The 21771-nt window shown below is 35.2% G+C and overlaps 1 protein-coding gene across 5 annotated transcripts in view; it reads right to left on the bottom strand.

Annotated features, from left to right (window-relative positions):
- ATP13A3 (ATPase 13A3) overlaps positions 1–21771 on the bottom strand; it is a 79139-nt gene that overhangs the window by 17145 nt on the left and 40223 nt on the right. For all 5 annotated transcript variants that reach the window (XM_061194334.1, XM_061194335.1, XM_061194333.1 and 2 more), the window contains 16 exons: positions 21597–21658; positions 17936–18086; positions 15533–15649; positions 14905–14922; positions 14607–14760; positions 14390–14510; positions 10676–10800; positions 8823–8998; positions 8178–8300; positions 8020–8099; positions 7221–7263; positions 7023–7132; positions 6613–6709; positions 5621–5693; positions 3801–3978; positions 2944–3140 (listed from right to left, as the gene is read on the bottom strand). In XM_061194334.1, the coding sequence (XP_061050317.1) occupies positions 2944–3140; positions 3801–3978; positions 5621–5693; positions 6613–6709; positions 7023–7132; positions 7221–7263; positions 8020–8099; positions 8178–8300; positions 8823–8998; positions 10676–10800; positions 14390–14510; positions 14607–14760; positions 14905–14922; positions 15533–15649; positions 17936–18086; positions 21597–21658 (1825 nt within the window). The remainder of the gene's footprint in view (positions 1–2943; positions 3141–3800; positions 3979–5620; positions 5694–6612; positions 6710–7022; positions 7133–7220; positions 7264–8019; positions 8100–8177; positions 8301–8822; positions 8999–10675; positions 10801–14389; positions 14511–14606; positions 14761–14904; positions 14923–15532; positions 15650–17935; positions 18087–21596; positions 21659–21771) is intronic.

The following is a 21771-nucleotide window of genomic DNA, read 5'->3' as shown; positions in this document are numbered from 1 at the left end:
CAAGGAATGCTCTTCACCAGAAGACAGCTATCAAAACAAACTCTGTGTTGGTGGTGACTGGCGGCTGAGGGAGAATGTTCCACAAGTTAAAGAATTAGCTTCTATTTCAGATGCTGCCACAAAGCTATGTGAACATCAACGAGTCATTCAGAGTCAAATTATTTTAACTATAAAATGGGGATACGGTGAGGATCCTGGAGGAAACAGTAGATTTAAGTTATTATTACATACATCCCAGCTATGGCATCACAGAATTGTTCTTCTAATGATACCAGTTCCTTTTGATGGAATATGGCATCAAAATAAGGCACCATAAAGGATTTCCTTCATATTCCCCTTAGTTAAGTGACTCAAAAATAAAAACCTACATAGAGTAAATAAATCCGCAATACTTGTCCATGGCTCTGATATATACCTCTCTTGTTCCTTCCTCAAAAATACTAACCAGGACTGCCTGATCTATAACACAGATTTCAAGTCTTTCGTACTCCTATTCCCTCCTTCCTTACTCAGTTACTTGTCTTTAGAAGACCACCTTATTCTGCAGGGCCTCTAGGTATCTGCTCCAACCAATTCAGGCATGGCAGATGAACAGGCAAAAGATACACAGGCCTGAACAGAAAGGATTCTGGCATGTCAGTAACAATGCCTTCATAAACCGAGAAAGAACCTGGATTTCACAAGCAGTAAATTATAAGGATCAAGTAAAAAAAACTGTAGCAAAAATTGAAGCCAGATCTCAAGAAATCACATCTAGTTAAGAGAGAGTGTTAGAACTAAGTCCATATGATCATGGCCCCTGAAATGATAGCATAGTCAAACAAGAAAATATAACTGGGCTAAGCTAAAGTTAAAAATGGGTAACCACAGGCTGAAATAAGGTTTTACTTAAGATTCAAACTGAACCACTAGAAGACAGCAAAAAACTCTATAATGCCTTAAATGCCTAAGATTGAGGTTAATTCTTAAAAATAATCACCTCAAGATAGACTGAATACATTACACTGTTTAGATATAGAGAAGAGCAACTAGCAGGTCCCAGTGAAGACCTGTTAACTGTCTATTGTGCAGGACAAAAGGAAAGGCTAATTAATGTCAGCTCTCAGCTCTAGGAAAGCCTTAACCTTTTCCCCACTCTTTTCCATCTATATTTATACTTTACATTGTATATCACTTTATACAGTAATACTTTATTTCTGTCATTTCTTACTTTCTTCTCTACTTTTCCTTCTTTACTACATTCCAAGATCAGGGGACTTCAATGACAGAAAGACAGACAGACAGACAGGATGTGAAAATCAGCAAAGTATGTATACATTGAATTTCCTGTTCCTATTGTATTTTCCGGGAGGCATGTTTTAATGACAGCATGCACTTCTGTATGCACTGACAGACACGCACAAGCTGCTTATAGTAAGGACAAAGGTTTTGTGGCTATATTTCTATTAAAATATAATTTTTAACACATTAAAAAAAAAAACAGTCCAGCCATCAATTGAGTTTATTTAAATCAATTTGAAATTAAATAGGAAATCAAAATATATGAGCCTTTAATTTTTTTGGAAGTTTTCCAAAATAATATAAAAGATGTGTTTAAAAAATAGGCAACTAATAGTCTCTCTCTTTTTCTTAATTGGAGAAGTATGGATAGGGTGGATTTACTTAGACCTCTAAATTAACTTTCCTGGTGCAGCTTGTCTTACTTATTATCAACCAGTCTGAACACCAGTTTTCTTCATGTAAAGAAAGTTTTGTTCTTTGATAGATGTTTTAGCTACCCCTGGGCATGCTCAATATTTCCTTAAAATTTAAAAATATTGAACTAAAAATAATAATTAAGGTTGATATACATGTTTTAAGTTCACCTTATAATAAGGTAACTTAAGTTATGAAGTTCTCTTAAAAGTACAGTGATAAACCTTCTATGCAAGGCTTTTTGTCCCCCATGGTTTTAACATGATTCTCAGTAATACAGCCTCCATTTATTAGATAAGAAATATCAGTTCTTTTTTTAAAAAAAGAAAAAACAGATTTCAATTATTATCAGCACTTATATTTTTAAACAGTCTTACCTGTCCAAAATATAAAGTAATAAAACCTTCCCTACAAACCAGAGGGTAGAAGTAAAGACTAAATAAGAAAACATATGTGAATATGCTTTGTTAACTCTAACATGAGATAGAGATGTGAGTAGTTATCACCCCTGTATCACACCAAAACCTGTGGCCTGACATTCTGCCAACTAGAACACTGGCATTTCTTTACAGCAAAAGAATAACTACTACTCATCCCAAGATACTGCAAAAGTCTACAGTTTTATGTGAAAAAAAAATTTAAGTTATTCCATATATTAATTAGTACAGCCTCAATTTTTTAAAACCAGCAATTTACATACAGTGAATAATTTTTTTCCCCCAAAACCCTAATTGTGATCAAACAAAATGCTATCTCCTATTGCCACAGGCAGACAAGCTTACATAGGCACAAGCCTCCATCCTACTGGCCCCTTCTGTGGTGGATGCAAAGGTGACAGAAATGAAGAATTCCAGGTGAATACTGGCTGGAACAGTGTCAAAAATGAGAAAAGACAGCTGGTGCTATACAGACCACCCAGAAGGAAAGTATAATACCCGCTGTTCCAACTGAGGAACCTCCGTTCCTGCTTCTAATTCTAACTCTCTTTGCAATGGGCTGTAAAAATAAAAGTTGGAGCCAGAAGTAACAGGATGTGAAAACCAGGAATGTTTAGAACTGCTGGCTTTAATTTTAAACTTAGGGTGGCAGCTACCATGAGAATAAAACAAGACAGTAAACATCTAAATCACTAGGTTCATTCTATTTGTGAAGATCTATTTTACTTTGAAAGGACAGTTTTAACTCTACTCTTGCATTACTTTTAAAGAAGGGAAGCAGGATGGGAATCACAATAAATGCCAAACTTACAATTCTTGTAGCAAGGTTGCCTGAAGGGTTTTCCTTTTGAAAAGGCAATTGCCACTATGAGGTACTGAAAACTGGAGATAAAAAACACTGTGGTATTTTCATAATTTTCTATATTATGTCTATCAGGATTGGTTTCATTGTACAAATGCGAAGAATTCCCATATAGGTTTCCTGTTGTATTAAAAGCTTCCTGTGTACTAAAACACACACAAAAGATTTTATATTAGTAAACACAATATGTTTCCCAAAGGAAACCAGTTTTTCTTTCTAGTCACATTCCAATCAATTAAAAAATCAGAAGTAAGAAACTTCATTAATTAATAAGCCTCTCTTACTTAACCCTTTCCCCATTCTTTAAATTTGGGGAGTAATATTAGCATAGTAAAGGTAAACAGACCTTGTGTTTACCTATGTGTAATTAATTAAAATAATGCTATCATAATTTGTGAACTGGAAAACACTCTGCCCATAAACAAATAAAAGACCCACTTAATACCTTTACTTAAATTTTTTTAGGTTTTAAATGTCATTTCCCAAACTGGCGGTAAAGAAGTTAGGAACACAAACATTCTGGGTTTAGAAGAGACCCCAGTGATTAATTTCAACTTTCTTATTTTACAGATAAGGAAAGCAAGGCTCAGCTGCAAATTAAGAAACTGGTCCAATGTCCCCATCTTGGTAGTGATTATTAGGACCTGGCCTAACCACCCTCCTACAGATAAAGTCAAATACAGGCCAAATTATTTAAGTGCTTAGTCAAGCTGCATGCAATTTTTACATAAATTTTAAACTTATTTTTGCATGCATATATATTACATACATTTTACACATACTTTTTAATGGATTGACCAACTTACTCTGAATGTGGATGTGACTCCTTATACCACGTCTGCTGCTTGACCCAAAAAAACCCCAAAGATTGAAATCCAATGCAGATGATAATCTGAGACAAGACGGAGAAGAGAAGGGCCCCAGATATAAGACCTGAAGGTGGTCTTTGTGCCACAAGTTCCTTCCAGGCAGGATTTAAACTCACTACGTTGAGAAGAAAGAGAAGAAAGGTTTATATCTAAATTCATCTGTCAGATTCATTTAGGAACATTTAGGAAAAAAAAAAAGTTTTTCTCTAACAAATATTTAGCATGAAAAATGTCCAAAAAACAAGCCAGATGCTATACATATCTAAATAATCTGTAAAAGTAAACAATTTAGGCTTTTTCAAAAATGGCTCAGCAGTACTTTTTACATTAGTCTATTGAAGTTCAAAGGAAACACTAGTACAAGTAAAAAGAATAGTAAATATTAGCATATATCATCACCACCCTTGTATGTTTATTTCTGAATCTTTAATTGCAAAGCTACAGTTAAAATAATACATATTTCCTCCTCTTAAGAAGATATTAACAAAGGTTTGAAGCTATATAAACATAACAGTAACATAAAAAAAAAGGCTCTGATTGCTTATTAAGGTGGTCCACCAAGTTTCTCCACTGTAGCGTTTCTATTTTTCTCTTTGTAATTAATAAGTAATTTGCAGAAAGATACTAAGACTCTGTAAAAATCCTGTTCCTTATCAACTTTCATTCACTAGTTAGTTGTAGCATCCACTAAAGACTGTCAAACTCAGTGGTTCTCAACCAAAGTGATTTTGGCCCCCAGAGAACATCTGGCAATGTCTGGAGATATTTTTGGGTGTCACAAATGGGGGAGTGTTACCGGCATCCAGTGGGTAGAGGCCAGAGATACTGGTAAGCATCCTATGACATACACAATAGTCCCCCACAGCGAAGATGTAGCCGGCCTAAGATGTCAGTAAGACAAGGGTCTTTCCATAGTATAAGCCAATCATTCCTTCTGTATTATTAGTTAGCATTTTACTGTAAGGAAGAGCTTTCCCTTCTCTCCCAATCACTTATTTATTTCCAGTATGGACTTATGAATTTTCATTTGATTAAATAGATCATATCTCATTACCATTATTATTTATTTTGATGTTAACATCACCAATACTGAAACAAATCAACATCTTGTCTCCTTATATGATGTACTCAGGAGGACACAGCATCACTTCTTTGGTATTCCTGCCAAGAATGCACAGCCTGAGTCTAATGAGAATACATCAGACAAACTCGGATAACTGGATTATCTTCTTTCATAAATGTCAACGTCAAGAAGCCCCCCCAAAAGGCTGACATACTATTCTGGATTAAAGATGACAAAAGAGATATGATAACTAAATGAAATTTATGAGCCTAGACTAGATCCTGGGCTAGAGGACTAGGGGGGGAAATAGGCATAAGGGACCTTATTGGAACACATAATAAAACCTGAATATGGGTATGGATTAGGTAAAATTGTATGTGTTAAATTTCTTGATCATTATAACTGTGTTTAGCTGTATAAGAAAATGACTTTGTTTAGGGCAATATATACTAAAACATTCAGAGGCAAAGGGTCATGATAACATAAACATATTCTCAAATATTTCAGAAAAAAATGGAGAAAGAATAAAACAAATGGGGCAAAATATAAACAACCACTAATAAAAGAACATACTTACAGGGAAAATGGAGAGATATGCACTGTGTTACAACTGTTCATGTAAATTTACCAAAGTTTAATAAGCCACATCAGAATTTCATATGCTTTAAAAACAATAACAAAGCAAAATACTCACTTGTAAATACCACTACCAAAATGATTGCCAGATCAATGAAGAGAAACTGGAAGTCTCCTAGGTTACTTAAGATCTAGAGAAGGGATTTTTTTAAATAGTTAGTGTTCAGGAACTATTTTTATAGCACCACTTTTATACCATTTCCCCCTGGTTTTATTAGATTTTTCCTCCCTGGTTTTAAATGACAACTTCAAAATGACACTTGGACATGCTTAAAAATTGAACAGATTTGCCTTTAAATTAGTGAAATATAATATATTTGCAAAATTCAATTTAATATATTAGTATAAAAAGTAGCTCCAAAAAATTCATTCAATAAAAACCTTTAAAAGTTTTTTGGCAAAAAGAAAACACAAACTTCTACTCACAAAATTTGAACATTCTTGAAAATTAGTATCCTGAAGCTTCGTTAATATCTAACACCACCCCTCCTGATACTTTCCACAAATGGTAAAAGGGGATAGTTTCACAAAGACTCCTTGGGATCTCACCAATGTTCATTTAGAGAAAAATCTAAAGTGAGATCACTTTAGAGATCAACTACAAAATCTATGGAGTACCTAGGGATATCACTTGTTTATACAAGTCCTAAAAGTCCTAAAACTACAGCTGAAACATCTTTTCTCATTCTGGCCTTTCCTTATAAATGTATAGCAAAGTTAACTGCAATTCTAAAGTATGTCACAGCTTGACATTTTGAAGAGTTCTTAAAAAGATGTCCAATCTGCCCTAAAGGCAAAAAAAGAATACAATCATCTTTCATTCACAAGGCTGAATCCACAGTTGTTGGCCTTAAGGAAAATGCTATTCCAGATTAATGAGATTTTCAATTTGCTACTCGAAATACAGTAAACTAAAGGAATATTTACAGATGCTAGTTATTTAAGTTCCACAATTAATGGATGCATTCAAACTGAAACATATATGCTCAATATCTTAATTTAAATGTCTTAACACTAAATACCATCTCTGTTAGCAATGTCAGTACTCACAGAATACAGCAGAGTAACACTGAAGTACTGTATAATGCTGTACAAAGCCATAAATTTAAACACACAGAAGGAAGTCATTAAAGCAGCACGGCCTTCCCTGTGAAAACAATTGTTGGCATGTGAACAGAAGTATTCTAAATGCCTCTTCCAAAACCACAATTATATCTTGACAGATGAACATCAACATTCAACCGTTACAACAAAGCACTTTTCTACCAAAAGAACTTAGCCAAAGCAGAACTGGAAGAAGTGAGGAGTAGCAATCAATCTGTTGCTAAAGAGTTATAGATCAAATACACTAACATACCATTAAAACAAATTCAAATTACTTTCTATGACTTTTTTTTTTTTTCCTATATTCTTAGAGCAAGCTACAAAAAGATAATGGGAAGTTTTTCAATGTATACTACCTGATAAGGTTTGGCACACAGGAAATACTAGGAGTTTTGGAGGTAAAGGGAGATGCCACCGAAGCCTCAAGCTCTGATAAGGAAATGCCTCCATGTGCCCTCTTCAGAGCCTAATGGTTTGAAGAATAAAATTACTTGCGTTTTGTGCATGTGATTTAGGCCACAGAAAGAACTACAAATCACAAAATCTATACTTACACCACAATCATTTGCACCATCACCGCACATCCCAACAAAGTAACTAAGAAACAAAAATTATGTTAAGATTTTGATTAACTTCTAAAAACATACAACTTTTAACTTAAGATTTCCTCCAGCACAGTATTTTGAAGAGCTGACAGACCCAGATTCCCCCAGTGGGACTAATGAATCTTTTCATTACAACGACCACAGGCATGCTGCTTTGCGAACAGCACCAGCCTGAAAGTCAAATGACCTGGGTCACTGCTCCAGTACTGTCACAAGAGGGGCAACCATCAGTTTATCATTTTGGCATCTCAGTTTCCTAATCTTTACAGCAAAGATTGGGCCTGCCTAGTCTTTAGTACACTTACTTTTAAGGCTATCAGTAAAGATTTCTCCCTTAAAAACTTGAAACATAATTAGTTACTAAAAGTATGACATCACTTCTATCATTCAAGAGTGAATGAACTCTACCTCATGGATATCACCTAGAAAAGGAATGGTGGATATTGTACTTTACCTAAATAAATAAGCAGATAAGCCTCTTTTAAAGAGGCACTTACCTATCTTACAGGTGACAAGTTTATATACATGAAATATTAGTTACTTTTCTAGTTTTGAAAACAGAACTACAATTCATAAAAAATTAAAAAACAAAAACAGGGAATTCCCTGGCGATCCAGTGGTTAGGACACTGTGCTTCCACTGCAGGGGGCACGGGTTCGATCCCTGGTCAGGGAACTAAGATCCTGCATGCCTCGCAGCAGGGCCCCAAAAAAAAACAAAAACAAAAACAAAATCCACCAATACTTACTCTACATTTTGCAATGCTTCTACTAACTGTGTCTTCTGATCGGGTGCCATACGAGCAAACACAGTGCCATGTAGCATCAACTGGAAAAAATATAAATTTCTTTAAAATACTGTTCACAGTGTATTCGTGTGAACACATACATAACCCAAATCACTAACCTTAGGAACAAGGTCTTGAAAATGTTCCAGTATCACCGAAAATGATTTTCCATTCATTGCAAAGTGATAACGAGTCACCTGAAGATCCTCTAAGTTATCACGGACCAATTTAATTGGAATAGCCTGCGTATAAGACGTTCAGAACACTATTTAGCCAAACCAAGTAACACAATCCTATTTTAAATATATTTGATCCAAAACTAAATTCTTTCATTTGATGTTTTACACAAGACAACTGAATGTTTAACATTTATTGAAAGTAAAAGAAAATTCAGTTTTAAGGTAATCTATCTATATTGTTTATTTAAAAAAATAAAACTTAAGGAAGGCTAAATATCAGCTTCGGTTTGAAATGATCCATGAGCTAAATATTATGGACCACTTGCATCATTTACCACTACTTTTAAAATAGGATAAATATTTGGGATTCTTATACTTTAAAACTGTGCTTCTCAACTTTGGCTAAATATCAAAATTTAAACACTGAGAGACCTGCATCTGCCCCAGTCCTAATGAATCAGAGTCTCTGAGGAGATGGCCCAGGCTTCTGTTTTTGTTGAGTTTTTGTTGTGTTTTTAACGCAGATTTTTTCAGAATAAATTAAAACAAGCAAGTTTTGTAAAAGAAAATTCTACTTGACATTACCTCCGAGTCAATTGCTGATGAATCACTACTCTGTGTTAGGGTGTCTGCATAATGCCAATTTATCTTGGCAACTTTCCCATCCTTTGGAGGTAATGCTTCAGCAATAATAACTTTATCCTGAGGTAGTATCATTCCACAGTCTCTGGCCACAGAGACAGCAGTCAACATGTTGTCACCTAATTTTCAAAATATTGAAAATACATTAACATTACAACAGAAACATGAATGCATTAAACAACAAGTACCTACTGAGAATCTACTACAGTCCCCATTAGTGGGCTGGGCAAAATGAAGTTAATGTATGGTCCTTACTCTTGGAGTTTAAAAATAATAAAATCAGGATATATATATATCAAAAGAAGCCTCAAATAATTCAAAAGCACATAGATACTAAATATTCAGAACATTCTCACCCACAATTTTTAAAGACAAATACAGTCTCAATCTTTTTGAGTCATGGACTAGTGGTACCCATTCAATGCCTGGCACAGTGCTCAATAAATATTGTTGAAATAACCTGGGAGTGACTGGTAATCTGTACAAGAATATGAGAGTAGCATCACAGAAAAAAGTGAGTTACAAATGCAAGATTACACAAAACAAAAAGATAAGCAAAGTAACAAGAATACAATCTTTACAAGATATAAAGAGAAGCAAGACAGACAACTTCTCAGTCACAAAAGGAAAAAACTAAAGACACTGTAAAGACAAGATCAAGAGAGGAAAATGCAGATGTACAGGAGAAGCAGGCAAAGGTCTGGGGAGCCCACTGCTACCAGAACGGAAGGGCACTATTGTCTCTTCCCTCAATTCCCACACACTGTTTCCAAGCGTGTCTTCCTATGACCTGACAGATCCTCTTGGGACACAACGCCATATTCTGTCGTGGCAGGAAAACAAGGGCCAGTGATACAGGCAAAGTGCTCTGAAGCAGGATCATGAGAACCAAGAACTGCTGGGATGCTAATAAATCTGGTTACTTGAGCTATCTGGTAATAAGTATGGTATTAGATGGATCTCAGAGTCTAAAACATAAAAATGTACACAAGCCTTTTCCATATGTCTTACTGAACACATAAATGCCATAAAGTGAATATCTTAAATCTGATTATTTGCTAAGAAAAAAACACTTTAAGAGCTGCCACAATTTCATACGACTAAGAAAGGAATTATCTAATATTATCCACAGTATGATAAACTGTTGATCGTAACAGTATGATAAATACCAGGAGAATCATTTAGATGTAGCAGTCAAGAAAGAAACCAAAAAATGGCTCTTTTCACTGTTACACACAATGATAAATGTACTCTCTTATATATAAAAATATAACAAATATCTATTAATCATTTTCCATGTATGTGGCACAGTTCTAAAAATTATAGACAATCTCAAAATAAGTAAATCATATTCTTAACCCTCAAGAATCTTATACTCTAATAGAGAAAACAAATCTACAAATAACTAACACAAGGCAGAGTAAAACAACTGCTATAAGAAATATATGATTAAAGAGAGATAACAAACAAGAGCACAGTTAAATGTTTACAGTGTGCCTTTCACTAGTGTATTATACTTATTATAAACAGATTTGCTAGACCTCCAAAGTGTATTGTAAAGTTGTCCTCTATCTTGGAAAAGTATTCAGAGCTGAAATAGGGCAATGTAAGATGGAGCAACTATATAATAAATTTAATTACCTGAGTTATAGGATAATAGTGCGGTATTCAATGGAGCTATATATCAACAGTAATAAGTATGCTTTTATAACTAACTGATCATTCCTCAATATTAGACAACCTGAACTCTAAGAGTCACACCCGATTTTTTTCTGTGTCCTTTTATAAAGTCTAACCTGTGACCATGACAGTGCGAATGCTGGCTTTATGCAAATCTTCAAGTACTGCAGGGGTTTCTCGCTTTAATTTGTTCTGCATTATAATTAATCCCATAAAATCCATGTTGTTCTCAATGGCATCTCTGCAGAAAAAGAAATTTTAACATAATGATTTAGTCATGAGAACAGGTATTTGTTCATTTTATGTTGATAAGGCAATTTAAAATAGCCATAAATTATAAATTAAAATATTTTATATGCTGAATAAACCATAAATGTATAAGTTTATGAGTTCGATCTCAACGAACTTAAATCTGAAAAAACAATTCCCAAGAAACACATTTTGAAATTAAATTTTACCTTTGAAACATGGGTATATAAAGATCCTTAGGAAATGTATATCTTTGTCTAAGACACTAAATACTTCTAGTACTAAGGAATATTCATCTTGTACCCTACCTACAAAATGAATGACCATAAAATATATCTATTTTTTACCGTCCCCCATCGAACATACTCTAATTTAAATGTTAAGAGAAAAGGAAAAACTGTACACAGGCACATTCAATAGTTATACTGGATTCATTATCAAGTCTTTGAGGAATTTTATAAAACTCTTGATCAAATTCTTGATGCTGGAAGCATGATACAAAAACTATTAGCAGTCCAACAATGAGATCTACTCAGGATCCAGAGATGGGTCTTTTAGAATATTAATATTCAATAGTTATCAAGATGCTATTCCTTCAAATAGTTGATTATCTACTGTGCACCAAGTACTACACTCGTCACTGGGAGGTCAAAGATGAAAAGGCATGATGTCTACTCTCAAGACCCTTTTGTGGGGAAACAGACATGCAAGCAAAGGGATCATGCAAAAATAATATGTGCTTCACCACTACAATGGAGATGAAGTCTGTTCAGTGACAGCTGCATTCTTAAAAAAATCTAGAGCTATCAAAATTATATCACAGAAATATTCTTTTCAATGGTGAAAATGGGGTTTGAATTTAGGGACCAAAATTTCAGACTTGCAATAACCAAGTGGTTTTTCTACGCAAAATTCAAGATAAGGGTGCTTAAGTAAACAGCGACAAAATCTAAACATCTTTGAAATTATATAATTATACAATGGGTGGTAAAGATATTAAAGAATAGTTAGAAAACTTAATACGAATTATACTGCTGGTGGTAACAGGAGAAATAAGCCTTGAAACCTGAAAATGCATTTCAAAGCACAAAGCTGTACCAATGTGAAACTACTGGGTCAAAGCTCTGTAACCGTTTTCCTGTGAGGTTCTAGTTTCTGGCTGCAGCTGGTTTCCTAACTCTCCCAGGAATGATATAGGTCATGGAAATCTTGCCCTCTAGTTAATGAATAGTACAATATTCAATTCAAGATATACAGGTTCAAGTTGTAAGAGAAATGCCAAAACCTGTTCCTACAGGTAGAACGGAAACACAGAGAAGATCTTGGTTGAAAGATGAGGAAGGGAAGTATAGAGAGAGAAGGGCTGATAGGGAGGGTAGGGTATTCTGCGCAGACGGAACAGCCTGTCCAAGGCACAGAAGGATGCCTGAAAGACAGGCTCAAGAACCATAGGCAACAGTTCTCAGTCTTTAAGGTGAGGGAGGAGAGGTGGTAAAAGGCAAAACCGTAGAGAAAGACAACCTTAATGTTCCCTTCATAGGAATTAGGGTATAATATTTTACATGTGTGGCTCCCAATCACACATATGCATCAGATCATTTGGTTGCCACTGTTTTTTTTTTTTAACGTCCCTGCTTAGACCAAATTCCCCCAGTATTCTGTTTGAATAGGTAGAATTCCTAAAGTTTTTTTTCCTTTTAGTTATTATTTGGCTATCCACTCCACTACTTTAGTTCTCATCCAGAAAAACAGGATTGTACTATAAACACTGTCCTACCCTTTTCACATAATGCGCTTAGAATAATTAACAGAAGTATTAATACTTCAGGATTTAACCACTATCATATCATGTTATTTATACTATTTAAATTTGAATCTTATGCTCACATAGAAATATTTCTTTAGGCTGGATTCCTAGAATGGCACTTGCTGGGTCAAATTGTATAAGCAAGTTGAGATTTTGATACGTACTATGCATGTTCTTTACAAATTTACAATAGTGCAGTAGCAGTACGTTGTTAAAATTTTCTCAAGCCTTCTCTAACACTTGATATCATCAATCTTTTCAATTCTGTAAACCTTAAGAAAGAAGTCATGTCTTGCTGTGGTTTAATTCTGTAGTTCCCCAAGAACTGAAGTGTCTTATCACTTTCATGTGTTCAGTGGCCATTTGCATGTCTTTTTCTGATAATTATCTGTTTGAATCATTTACTTTTTTTTTTTTTTTTAACTAAGTATGTGTTCTGTTGTTTATTTCCTGATTCATATTCTTGCTTGTGAACTCCGCCGGTAGATGATGGGGAGTTATTTGTAAGAATTCCAGGTAGAAGACTAGTATTAGATTTGAATGTTAAAGAGCTCTCTGTAGACATAGTGTGGTACACAGATTAGATATAGGAAAGACTGGAGAAAAGAGCTAAGTCCCTGAATTAGAGACAATGGCAGCGGGGAGGGGATGTGAGAAGAAAAGTCTATTTGATAGGCAGAATTAGCAGGATAGCCAATAAATACTTCTTTCTGCTTACAAAATGCTAGGTACCCCATGAAATATTCCTAAACAAAAGTGTTATCTTCAAAAGGTCAGTCTGTATCAGTTATAGTAAAAGTGACAATCCTTGAATGTGAAACCCATAGCTATAACTGGAAATAAACGTGACGCTGGTAATGGCCATCTGACCTTTGCAGGTGAGGGTGGGGGGGTGTGGTTATTGTGACTCATGATACTTGGTTTCAGCTACTGGGCAAAAGCAAGCACAGGTGACCCTTGAACAACACAAGTTTGAACTGTGTGGGTCCACTTACACACAGATTTTTTTCAATAAATACTATAGTACTACAAGTTGAATCCATGAGGCAGGTCCTGGAGCCAATCCCCTACAAATACCAAGGAATAACTGTAGATCACTGGGGAAAAATAAACTTCTGTAGAATTATGTTTACCAAAAACATAATTATGTTCCTAAAACATGCCTGACACATAGCAGGCACTCAATAAATATCTAACAAATAAACTAAAAGTAGTTCCAGAGGGACTTCCCTGGTAGCGCAGTGGTTAAGAACCCGCCTGCCAATGCAGGGGACACGGGTTCGAGCCCTGGTCTGGGAAGATCCCACATGCCGCGGAGCAACTAAGCCCGTTCGCACAACTACTGAGCCTGTGCTCTAGAGCCCGCGAGCCACAACTACTGAGCACATGTGCCTAGAGCCCGTGCTCCCCAACAAGACAAGCCACCACGATGAGAAGCCCGCACACCACAACGAAGAGTAGCCCCCGTTCGCCACGACTAGAGAAAGCCCGCGCGCAGCAACGAAGACCCAACACAGCCAAAAAATAAATAAATAAATAAATAAAAATTTTAAAGGTAAGGTAGCTTTAAAAAAATAAAATAAAAGTAGCTCCAGAGAGTTGTACTTTTATCTCAATTGCCTAAAACAAACATTGAACTGTTACATATTTGCATATATCCAATAAATATTTAATAAATAAATAGTAATTAAATATAAATTATTGTACAAGACTTTTATAAACATAAATGATGCCTTATTGGAAAAACTGTAGAAAAACCATTCATCAACCTTACCTGCTAATATTCTGCACTTTATGCCATGTCAGTTTTGACTCCAATTTTCTGTGTGCAAGAGCAATCACACGGAAGCCCTGTTTGGTGTAATTTTCTAAAACTTTTTCAAAATCAACAGGAACTTTTAAGAAGGAGAAAATGAAGGTCATCATTAGAATTGTGACTACAAGCTTACACAAATACCAGAATCTCACTCAAAGCCTAGCTGCTTCCTTACCTGTTTCAGGTTTACAAAGACCGGCAATGACCTCTGGCGCCCCTTTCACGTAGGCGTCCATCTTCCTGTCCCCTAGCACCCTCGCAACCACACTCATACGTTGCAAAGCAGAAGAAAATGGGAACTGGCGAACAATTCCTATCTCATAAATAGCCTATGTAATTTCAAAAGATGCACAAACCATTTATTATTTTTTAAGAATTAAAACAGATATACAAGTATATCTACTATACCTCAATTTAAAAAAAAAATTTTTTTAAAGATATACTTAGGTAACAAGTAAACATTCTTCACTTACTGGAAGTTCAAACAGCTCCTAAAAATAAAACAAGATGAAAAGAATAAAGTAATAGTATAAATTAAGTCCATTAACACACTCAAGCTAAAAAAATTTTAACTACACATCCACAAAACATTATTTGGAAAACAGTAAGGAATTCTGAATATTTCAAAGTCAGGTTTTAAGATTGCTTCTTTACCACCTCCCATTTCTTAAAAAAGTATATTCTTGAGTATTTTAAAACACTCTGCTATCCTAGAAGTATTAACATATTAAGTTCTAACATAAACTAATAGGAACATATTTAAAAATTAACCTAAAAATAAAGCCTTTCACGTATTCTTTTTATTAAGTCCCAGGAATACCAATGCAATTTAAAAGGCTTAACCACCATGCATCTAAATCACAAGGCACTAAGCCACTCAGTAAATAGGAAAAAAAGTAATAGTACTGAGAATTGAATCTCAATGTTTTACACAGAAGGCCTGCAACACACCAGGTGTAGTTTCTGATAAATGCAGTAAACATATTCATGTCTCTATTAGAGTTAGAAAAAGGACATGTGACTTCATCTTCCAGCAATATTTTAAAATGAGGACAAAATGTGAGCACCAACAGTATTATCTAGCTTAAAACAATTCTGCACCATTTCTTGGTTTCCTGCAGGTGTAGATTCAGGAAGCAGCTGTTTTGGAGGACGAACCACAGTGGGCATAATTCGATTATGAAGTGCTGTTTCCTCTTCAGTTGCTTCTTCCAGAATCTGAAAGGAAAATATTCAAAGTATTGATTCATGAAATTCATAAATTCAATTCACTGGTTCCATTTTAAAATGAAACATTAGGCTATCTTCAGTTAAATTAAAAAAAAAAAAAGTAAAACAAAATATAAACAAAGCTAGTTAGTTAAAGTCTTAGCAACCCATGGGAGAGGGGAGGCAGAGGTCAGTAAAGAAATAGAGAAAAACTTCTCTAATTTTGCTCCTACAACCAGTTGGGTTTAAAGACTACTTCTGCAAGATACAGAAGGTCCTTGCAGTTCCAAAAGTTGTCAGTCTATCATCCAGGGATTCCTTTCTGCTAACAGAAGAGGATTCAAAAATATGTGGAGCTCAGATACGGTTAGCAGAACCACTGGGTCAAGAGCACTCTGAGGAACAAAGACGTGAATTTAGTTTCCCAGCTTGAATATGTCTAATTAAAGTACTAGTATCCTAACTCCTTGAAATTTAATTTTAAAATATTTCTGGTGAAAAATTCAATCAAAAACTTGTATTAAATACATGCACATGACAAACAATAAACTAATTTGGCTCTATAAGTGAAGGAATCATCAATGGGAAAATGACGGGGAAGAGAGCTGTGTCCAATTAGCCAATTTTACACAGTTCTTAAGAAACATTTTAACACCTCTGAAATAGGGGTGCATCTTACATGGTATTAATCACATAAAATAATAGTAGTGCCCAGTTATGTAAAAACGTTCCATAGATACTCTGTGTTAAGATCAAGCATCAAAGCATCTCAGAGTCAAAAAAGCACGCTATTATACAAACTTACTTATTTAGCCCACTTTTTAAAAGATTCAAATACAGAACAAAAAATCTACTGAAAATCTATTCAGTTGGAGAACAGCTTTAGAGAATATCAGAGATGAATCAGCTGTACTTTGTTTTACTCCTTATAAATGAAGTGGGTCTCCTTTAAGGAATTAAATTTAATGAGTATTTATTGTGGGCTTTCAGAAAATGACAGAGCACTTCCTCCTTCATCTCCCTCCCTTTCAAAATACTAACAAAACACAAAAAAAGAAGTAACCCTGTAAAAGTAAACAGAAAGCAAAGCAAGGAGAACCGAAACATATTGATGGATACAGCAATGAAGGAAATAGTAGCCCAGAATAAACACAAAAGGACATACAGGAGAGGTGGGAACATTTCTTATCAGTCAGAATAGCTGAGCAAAGCAAAAAGAAACAAAAAAAACCCCAAAAAAACCCAGGAGTCATGCTCTAGAGATAGGAACTACCTACCTGAGAGGAGGAAGGGCTGCTAATATGAGGGGCAGCATTCCAAAGTACTGCGTGTGCAAGCATTGGGGGAGTGGGCGGGGAAAGCAACCTAAAGACTACTTCTGCTCCCCTGAAACTGAAGAATGCCTGCTGAAGGGGCCCCACCCTCAGTACACAACAGGTTCCCCCAGGCAGCCTTCCCATTCAGGGAAGACACTTCTCAGGAAAACAGACCAACATACATATGAACAAGGATGAAAACCTCGTTGCAGCTACCCAGAACTATCAAATCAGACCTTCATTCTTAAATATAAAAGTACCATCAAGATGTATAACGAAAACCTAAAGCATGAAGGAGATGTCAATGACACCTCAATTTTTTCTAAAAGCATAAAGGAGAAGATTAATATAGGAAGCGGGGGAAGAAAACCTGACCCAGAGAAAATTAAAAATTCAGAAGCAAGAAAGGAACTTTAAAAACAAACTATTATTACATCTATAAAAGAACAGAGAAAACAAAGCAGAGAACACAAGCGAGCACTCAGAAATTAAAATAATCAAGGACAAAACAAACAGAAAGAAGTGAACAGACAGAAACCTCTGCGCATGCGTGTGTGCGCGCGTGTGAGAGTAAGGACACAGGAAGTAGTACGTGGATGGGGACAAAAGAACACTGAAGACACATGCCCACTCTATACTTCTGCCCTATGGCCAACGAACTGTGTCACTGAGATCTTCTTACTGACTTAGACCTACTGCCTCAAGATATTGATACCCGCTTTCTCTTGTAAACATGAAGCAGGGCCCTGAGCAGGTCATCCTCTATTAAAGGTCGTTTGAATGAGTCAATTTAACTAAAACAGACTTTTTAGACAATTATAAATATCTCTCCAGTGATGAATCTTTAGAAATTACATAGTTCCTTTTATGGTACAAGATAGACCGTTGTCAAAACAACGTGAAGAAACAATTCTTCTGCAAGTTAATTTTTACTATTTTCCTAAAATTAATTAATTGTACTTTAAAACACTGAACTTACCCATCCGATGGCTTCAAACATCTTCAAATCAAGTGGATCACCAGAAAGCACTCCTTCAATTTTTGTAAGTGAATGACAAGTAGCCATACAAGCGACAAACTGAGACTTTACCAACATCTCATTGCAAACCTTTTCTTCTGGCAAAAGAAAACTATATAGAAAATGCACTGAATTAGATTCATAAATCCCAAGACTGAAGACAATAGTCTAACAGGCCTTTTCAGGTTTTATTATTTTAAAAAGTAGAAATAAAATGTTTGCATTTATGCATGTATTAATTTTCACTATAGATTTTGACATTCAAAAACATTTTCTTCCATGAAAATTATTATACATGACTAAAATACAGTATTACCTTAGATTCTGAATAACTAGAACAGACATTAACAGTACAGAAAATACTACATACTAAACAATAATTAAAACTCCTGCCTATGGACACATGGCAAATTAGAACACATAAAAACTCTCTTGTAAAAACATAAAATGAATGTGTAACGCATTACTTTTCAAATGGAAAACTGGGCTCGTAAGAAAGAAAAGGAAGATTTCAAGTGCCAGAAACAGGGAAAGGAAAACCAGAGGGGTGTGACCTTAAACAGATGCTGTGACTGTCTGGGGGAGAAGGAAGAGGGAGGAGAGCCATCTCAGTACCCTTAAGGCCTTGGGTTTTAATAACCACACGGGCAACAGGAGACAAAGTCGTGGCCACATACAAAGTGGGGAGTTGGAACTGAGAGAATCCCTCTCACCTAAGATAGCCAGTGCTCTTGAAGAACTACACCCTTGGAAAAAGAGTATACTAGAAAAAATTTACCCACAGACAAAGGCATAACTAAGAATAAGCTTACCTCTTTTCCCCCACCCAAAGTTCAAGAAAATAGTTAATATCTATATAACATATTTACTATGCATTAGGCACTGTTCTGAGAACTTTAAATTTATCTGACTCCTCTCATCCTTATACCACAGGAAGGTGTTTTATTATCCCCATTTTATAGATGAGGAAACCGAAGCAGAGTGGTTAAGTGACTTGCCAAGTCACAGCATACAAGTGGCAAAGCAAGGATTCAAACACAAGAGGTCTGGTGTCAGTACCTAAACTCTAAACCATTATGCTACTCAGGATGGCATTTGGGCTTGAATATATGTTACTGCCTGGCCTAGAAATCCCCAAGTTATGAAAGTAACATTACAGCTTGTCTGGCACCACTGACACTACTTTTGGCCAAAGTCTAAACTCTCTAGAGAGGAGCTCCCACAACATAGCCACAAAGGAGACTCACAGAAAAATCCTGCTAAGGATGAGCCCATAATTTAAAAACAAACCAGGAAACAATTCTCACGACTCAACAGACAAAACAAAGACAGAATTAGAATTCCATAAACTTGAGATAATAGAATGGCAATCAGAAAGAATGCAAAGAAGGCATTTTAAAATTACAGACTTAGAAAAAGAACAAGACACCATGGCGGGGAAAAGGGGAGAGGCAGATTTGGAAAGAACCAAATGACATTTCTTGTCCAGGGTATGGTTAGGATTCCCAGATGGAGAGAATACAAAGAATGGGGGAAAAGCCATAATGGAACAGAAAGAGGCTACAAATTTTCCAGAATTTAGGAAAAGCATGAATCTTTGGAATCAAGAAGCAAAATGAGTACTGCACAAAGAAAAAGATCATGGTAAAATTGCAGAAATCAAGCATAAAGAAGTATTTTTTTAAACAAAGTAGAAAAAAAATTACTAAAGAAGACTAAGACTTCTCAATAGCAATAACAAAAGAAGTTAGGAGAAATGGAATAACACCTCCAAGGTGCTGAGGGAACACAGCTGTCAAACTAGGAATCTATACAGTTACACCATCATTCAAGAGAGAGAACAAAACAAAGAACTACTAATGAATGTAGTTACAGAAGATGGCAATTTAATCCAGAGGAATGGGATACAAGAAGCAATGGTTAGCAAAGATATCCGTAAACCTAGGTAAATCCTAGCATGCAGACTGTATAAAACCAAAATCATAATCATAAGATGTTATGCAACAAATACATATAAAAAGGGAGGTGAAAGTAAAAGTAGTGTACAGTGCATGGGTTTTGGGGGGGTTTAGAAACTAATAAAGACACCCATGGACTTTAGACTCTAAATATGAATATTAATAACTTAAGGACAAGTAGTAAAAGATTAGGATGTATAAATTCTGAGAAAATGAGAGAAATATGAGAAAATGTGTTTGGGAATTGGGGTGAGGGATGGTAGAAATAATTTCAAATATATCTGAAATCACAATAAATGTGAACACGATGGCAATAAATGTGAACGTAAAGATTGAAAAGTAAAGAGAAAAAAAGATATACGAGGCAAACATTAGGCAAGAGCAAGCTGGTGTATAACTATACAAATATTAGATGAAACAGAATTTAAGGCAAGATGCATCGTTAGGGAAAAGTAAGGTCACAATGTGACACACTATTTACCAAGAAGATGTGACAGCTCTGACATTACATGAACCAAACAATAGTCTCTCAGACTGTATAAACCAAAATCCCACAGACTTTTGAGAAAGAAAAAATAAAAAGTGGCATAAACACAACTATAGTAGTAAAACTTTTAAGCATCAAAGACAGCAAAAACAAAGTAAAAAGATGAAACAGAGACTGGTGAAATATATTTAATGTATAGTACTGAAAAAGATGATCACCCAGAAAATACAAAGGACTTCTACCAAGTGAATAAGATAAAGACAAACAACACCATTAAAAAAATTAGGATATAAACTGACAATACAGAGAATGCTAAATGACCCTCCTTCCAAAAATGGAAATACGCTCAAACTCCAAACAAAGAAACTCTAAACAAAGCCACAATGAAATTCCATTTCATATCTATCCATTTGGGAAAATTAGAAGTCTGACAATGGCAAGTTTGGCAAAGATATGGAGCACCAGGGTCTCTTACCCACTGAGGGAGAGAGTGTAGGTTAGCACCATCACTTAGAGAGCAAGTAGACGGTACCTACTAGAGCTGTGGCCATGCATGTGCGGTATGACCCAGCAATGAAACTTTTAAGAAGCTGGTTTACTGAAACTCAACCACATGCTCACAGAAGTTGTGTGCCTAAGAATTTTAATTGCGACACTGTTTGTGAAAGTGGAAGGAAAAAGGGAGAAAAAATGAAACTGTCCCTTAGCTGAAGAACAAATATTATGGTTTAATCACATAACGGCATACTAAACAACAGTTAAGATTAATAAATTGGATCTATACATAGCAACATGGATGAATCTTGAAAACAATGTTATGAGGCAAAAAAGCAGCAAAACACATACAGTACATAACAGTTGTATATATTTATTTATAGACAGATCTTGTTTATGGGTAGATATATATGAAGTAAAAATACAAAAACATGCAAAGATAACAACACAACTTCAAAATGGTGGTAGGGGTAGAAAAAGGGATAGGTTAATACTTTAGCAATATCTGTAATGTTTTAAATCTTTTAGGAGATCTGAAGCAAATATGGCAAAATGTCAACTGTATAATCTTAGTGGTGGGTACATAGCTATAATATTACTTTCTATATATTTGAATGTTTCATATATTAAAATATTTATTAAAATTAACTAAAATAAATGATCAAGTCTAGCTAATAATTACCATGTATTTTCCACTCGTTGAATCCCCCAAAGATCTAAACCATCTTCAGTAAGAGTTCCAGTCTTAAAAAAAAAAAGCACACATTTACAAAATCACGAAAAGGTATGCTGCATCTACATAATGGAGTGCAATACAGCTGTAAGATGGGGAGGGGGATAAGTAAGATCTCTGTCTG

This window comes from Eubalaena glacialis, chromosome 6, assembly GCF_028564815.1.
Source record: "Eubalaena glacialis isolate mEubGla1 chromosome 6, mEubGla1.1.hap2.+ XY, whole genome shotgun sequence".
In the NCBI taxonomy this organism is placed as follows: Eukaryota; Metazoa; Chordata; class Mammalia; order Artiodactyla; family Balaenidae; genus Eubalaena; species Eubalaena glacialis.
The sequence above is the reverse complement of the archived record's forward strand: the minus strand, read 5'-3'. Positions and strand labels throughout refer to the sequence as shown.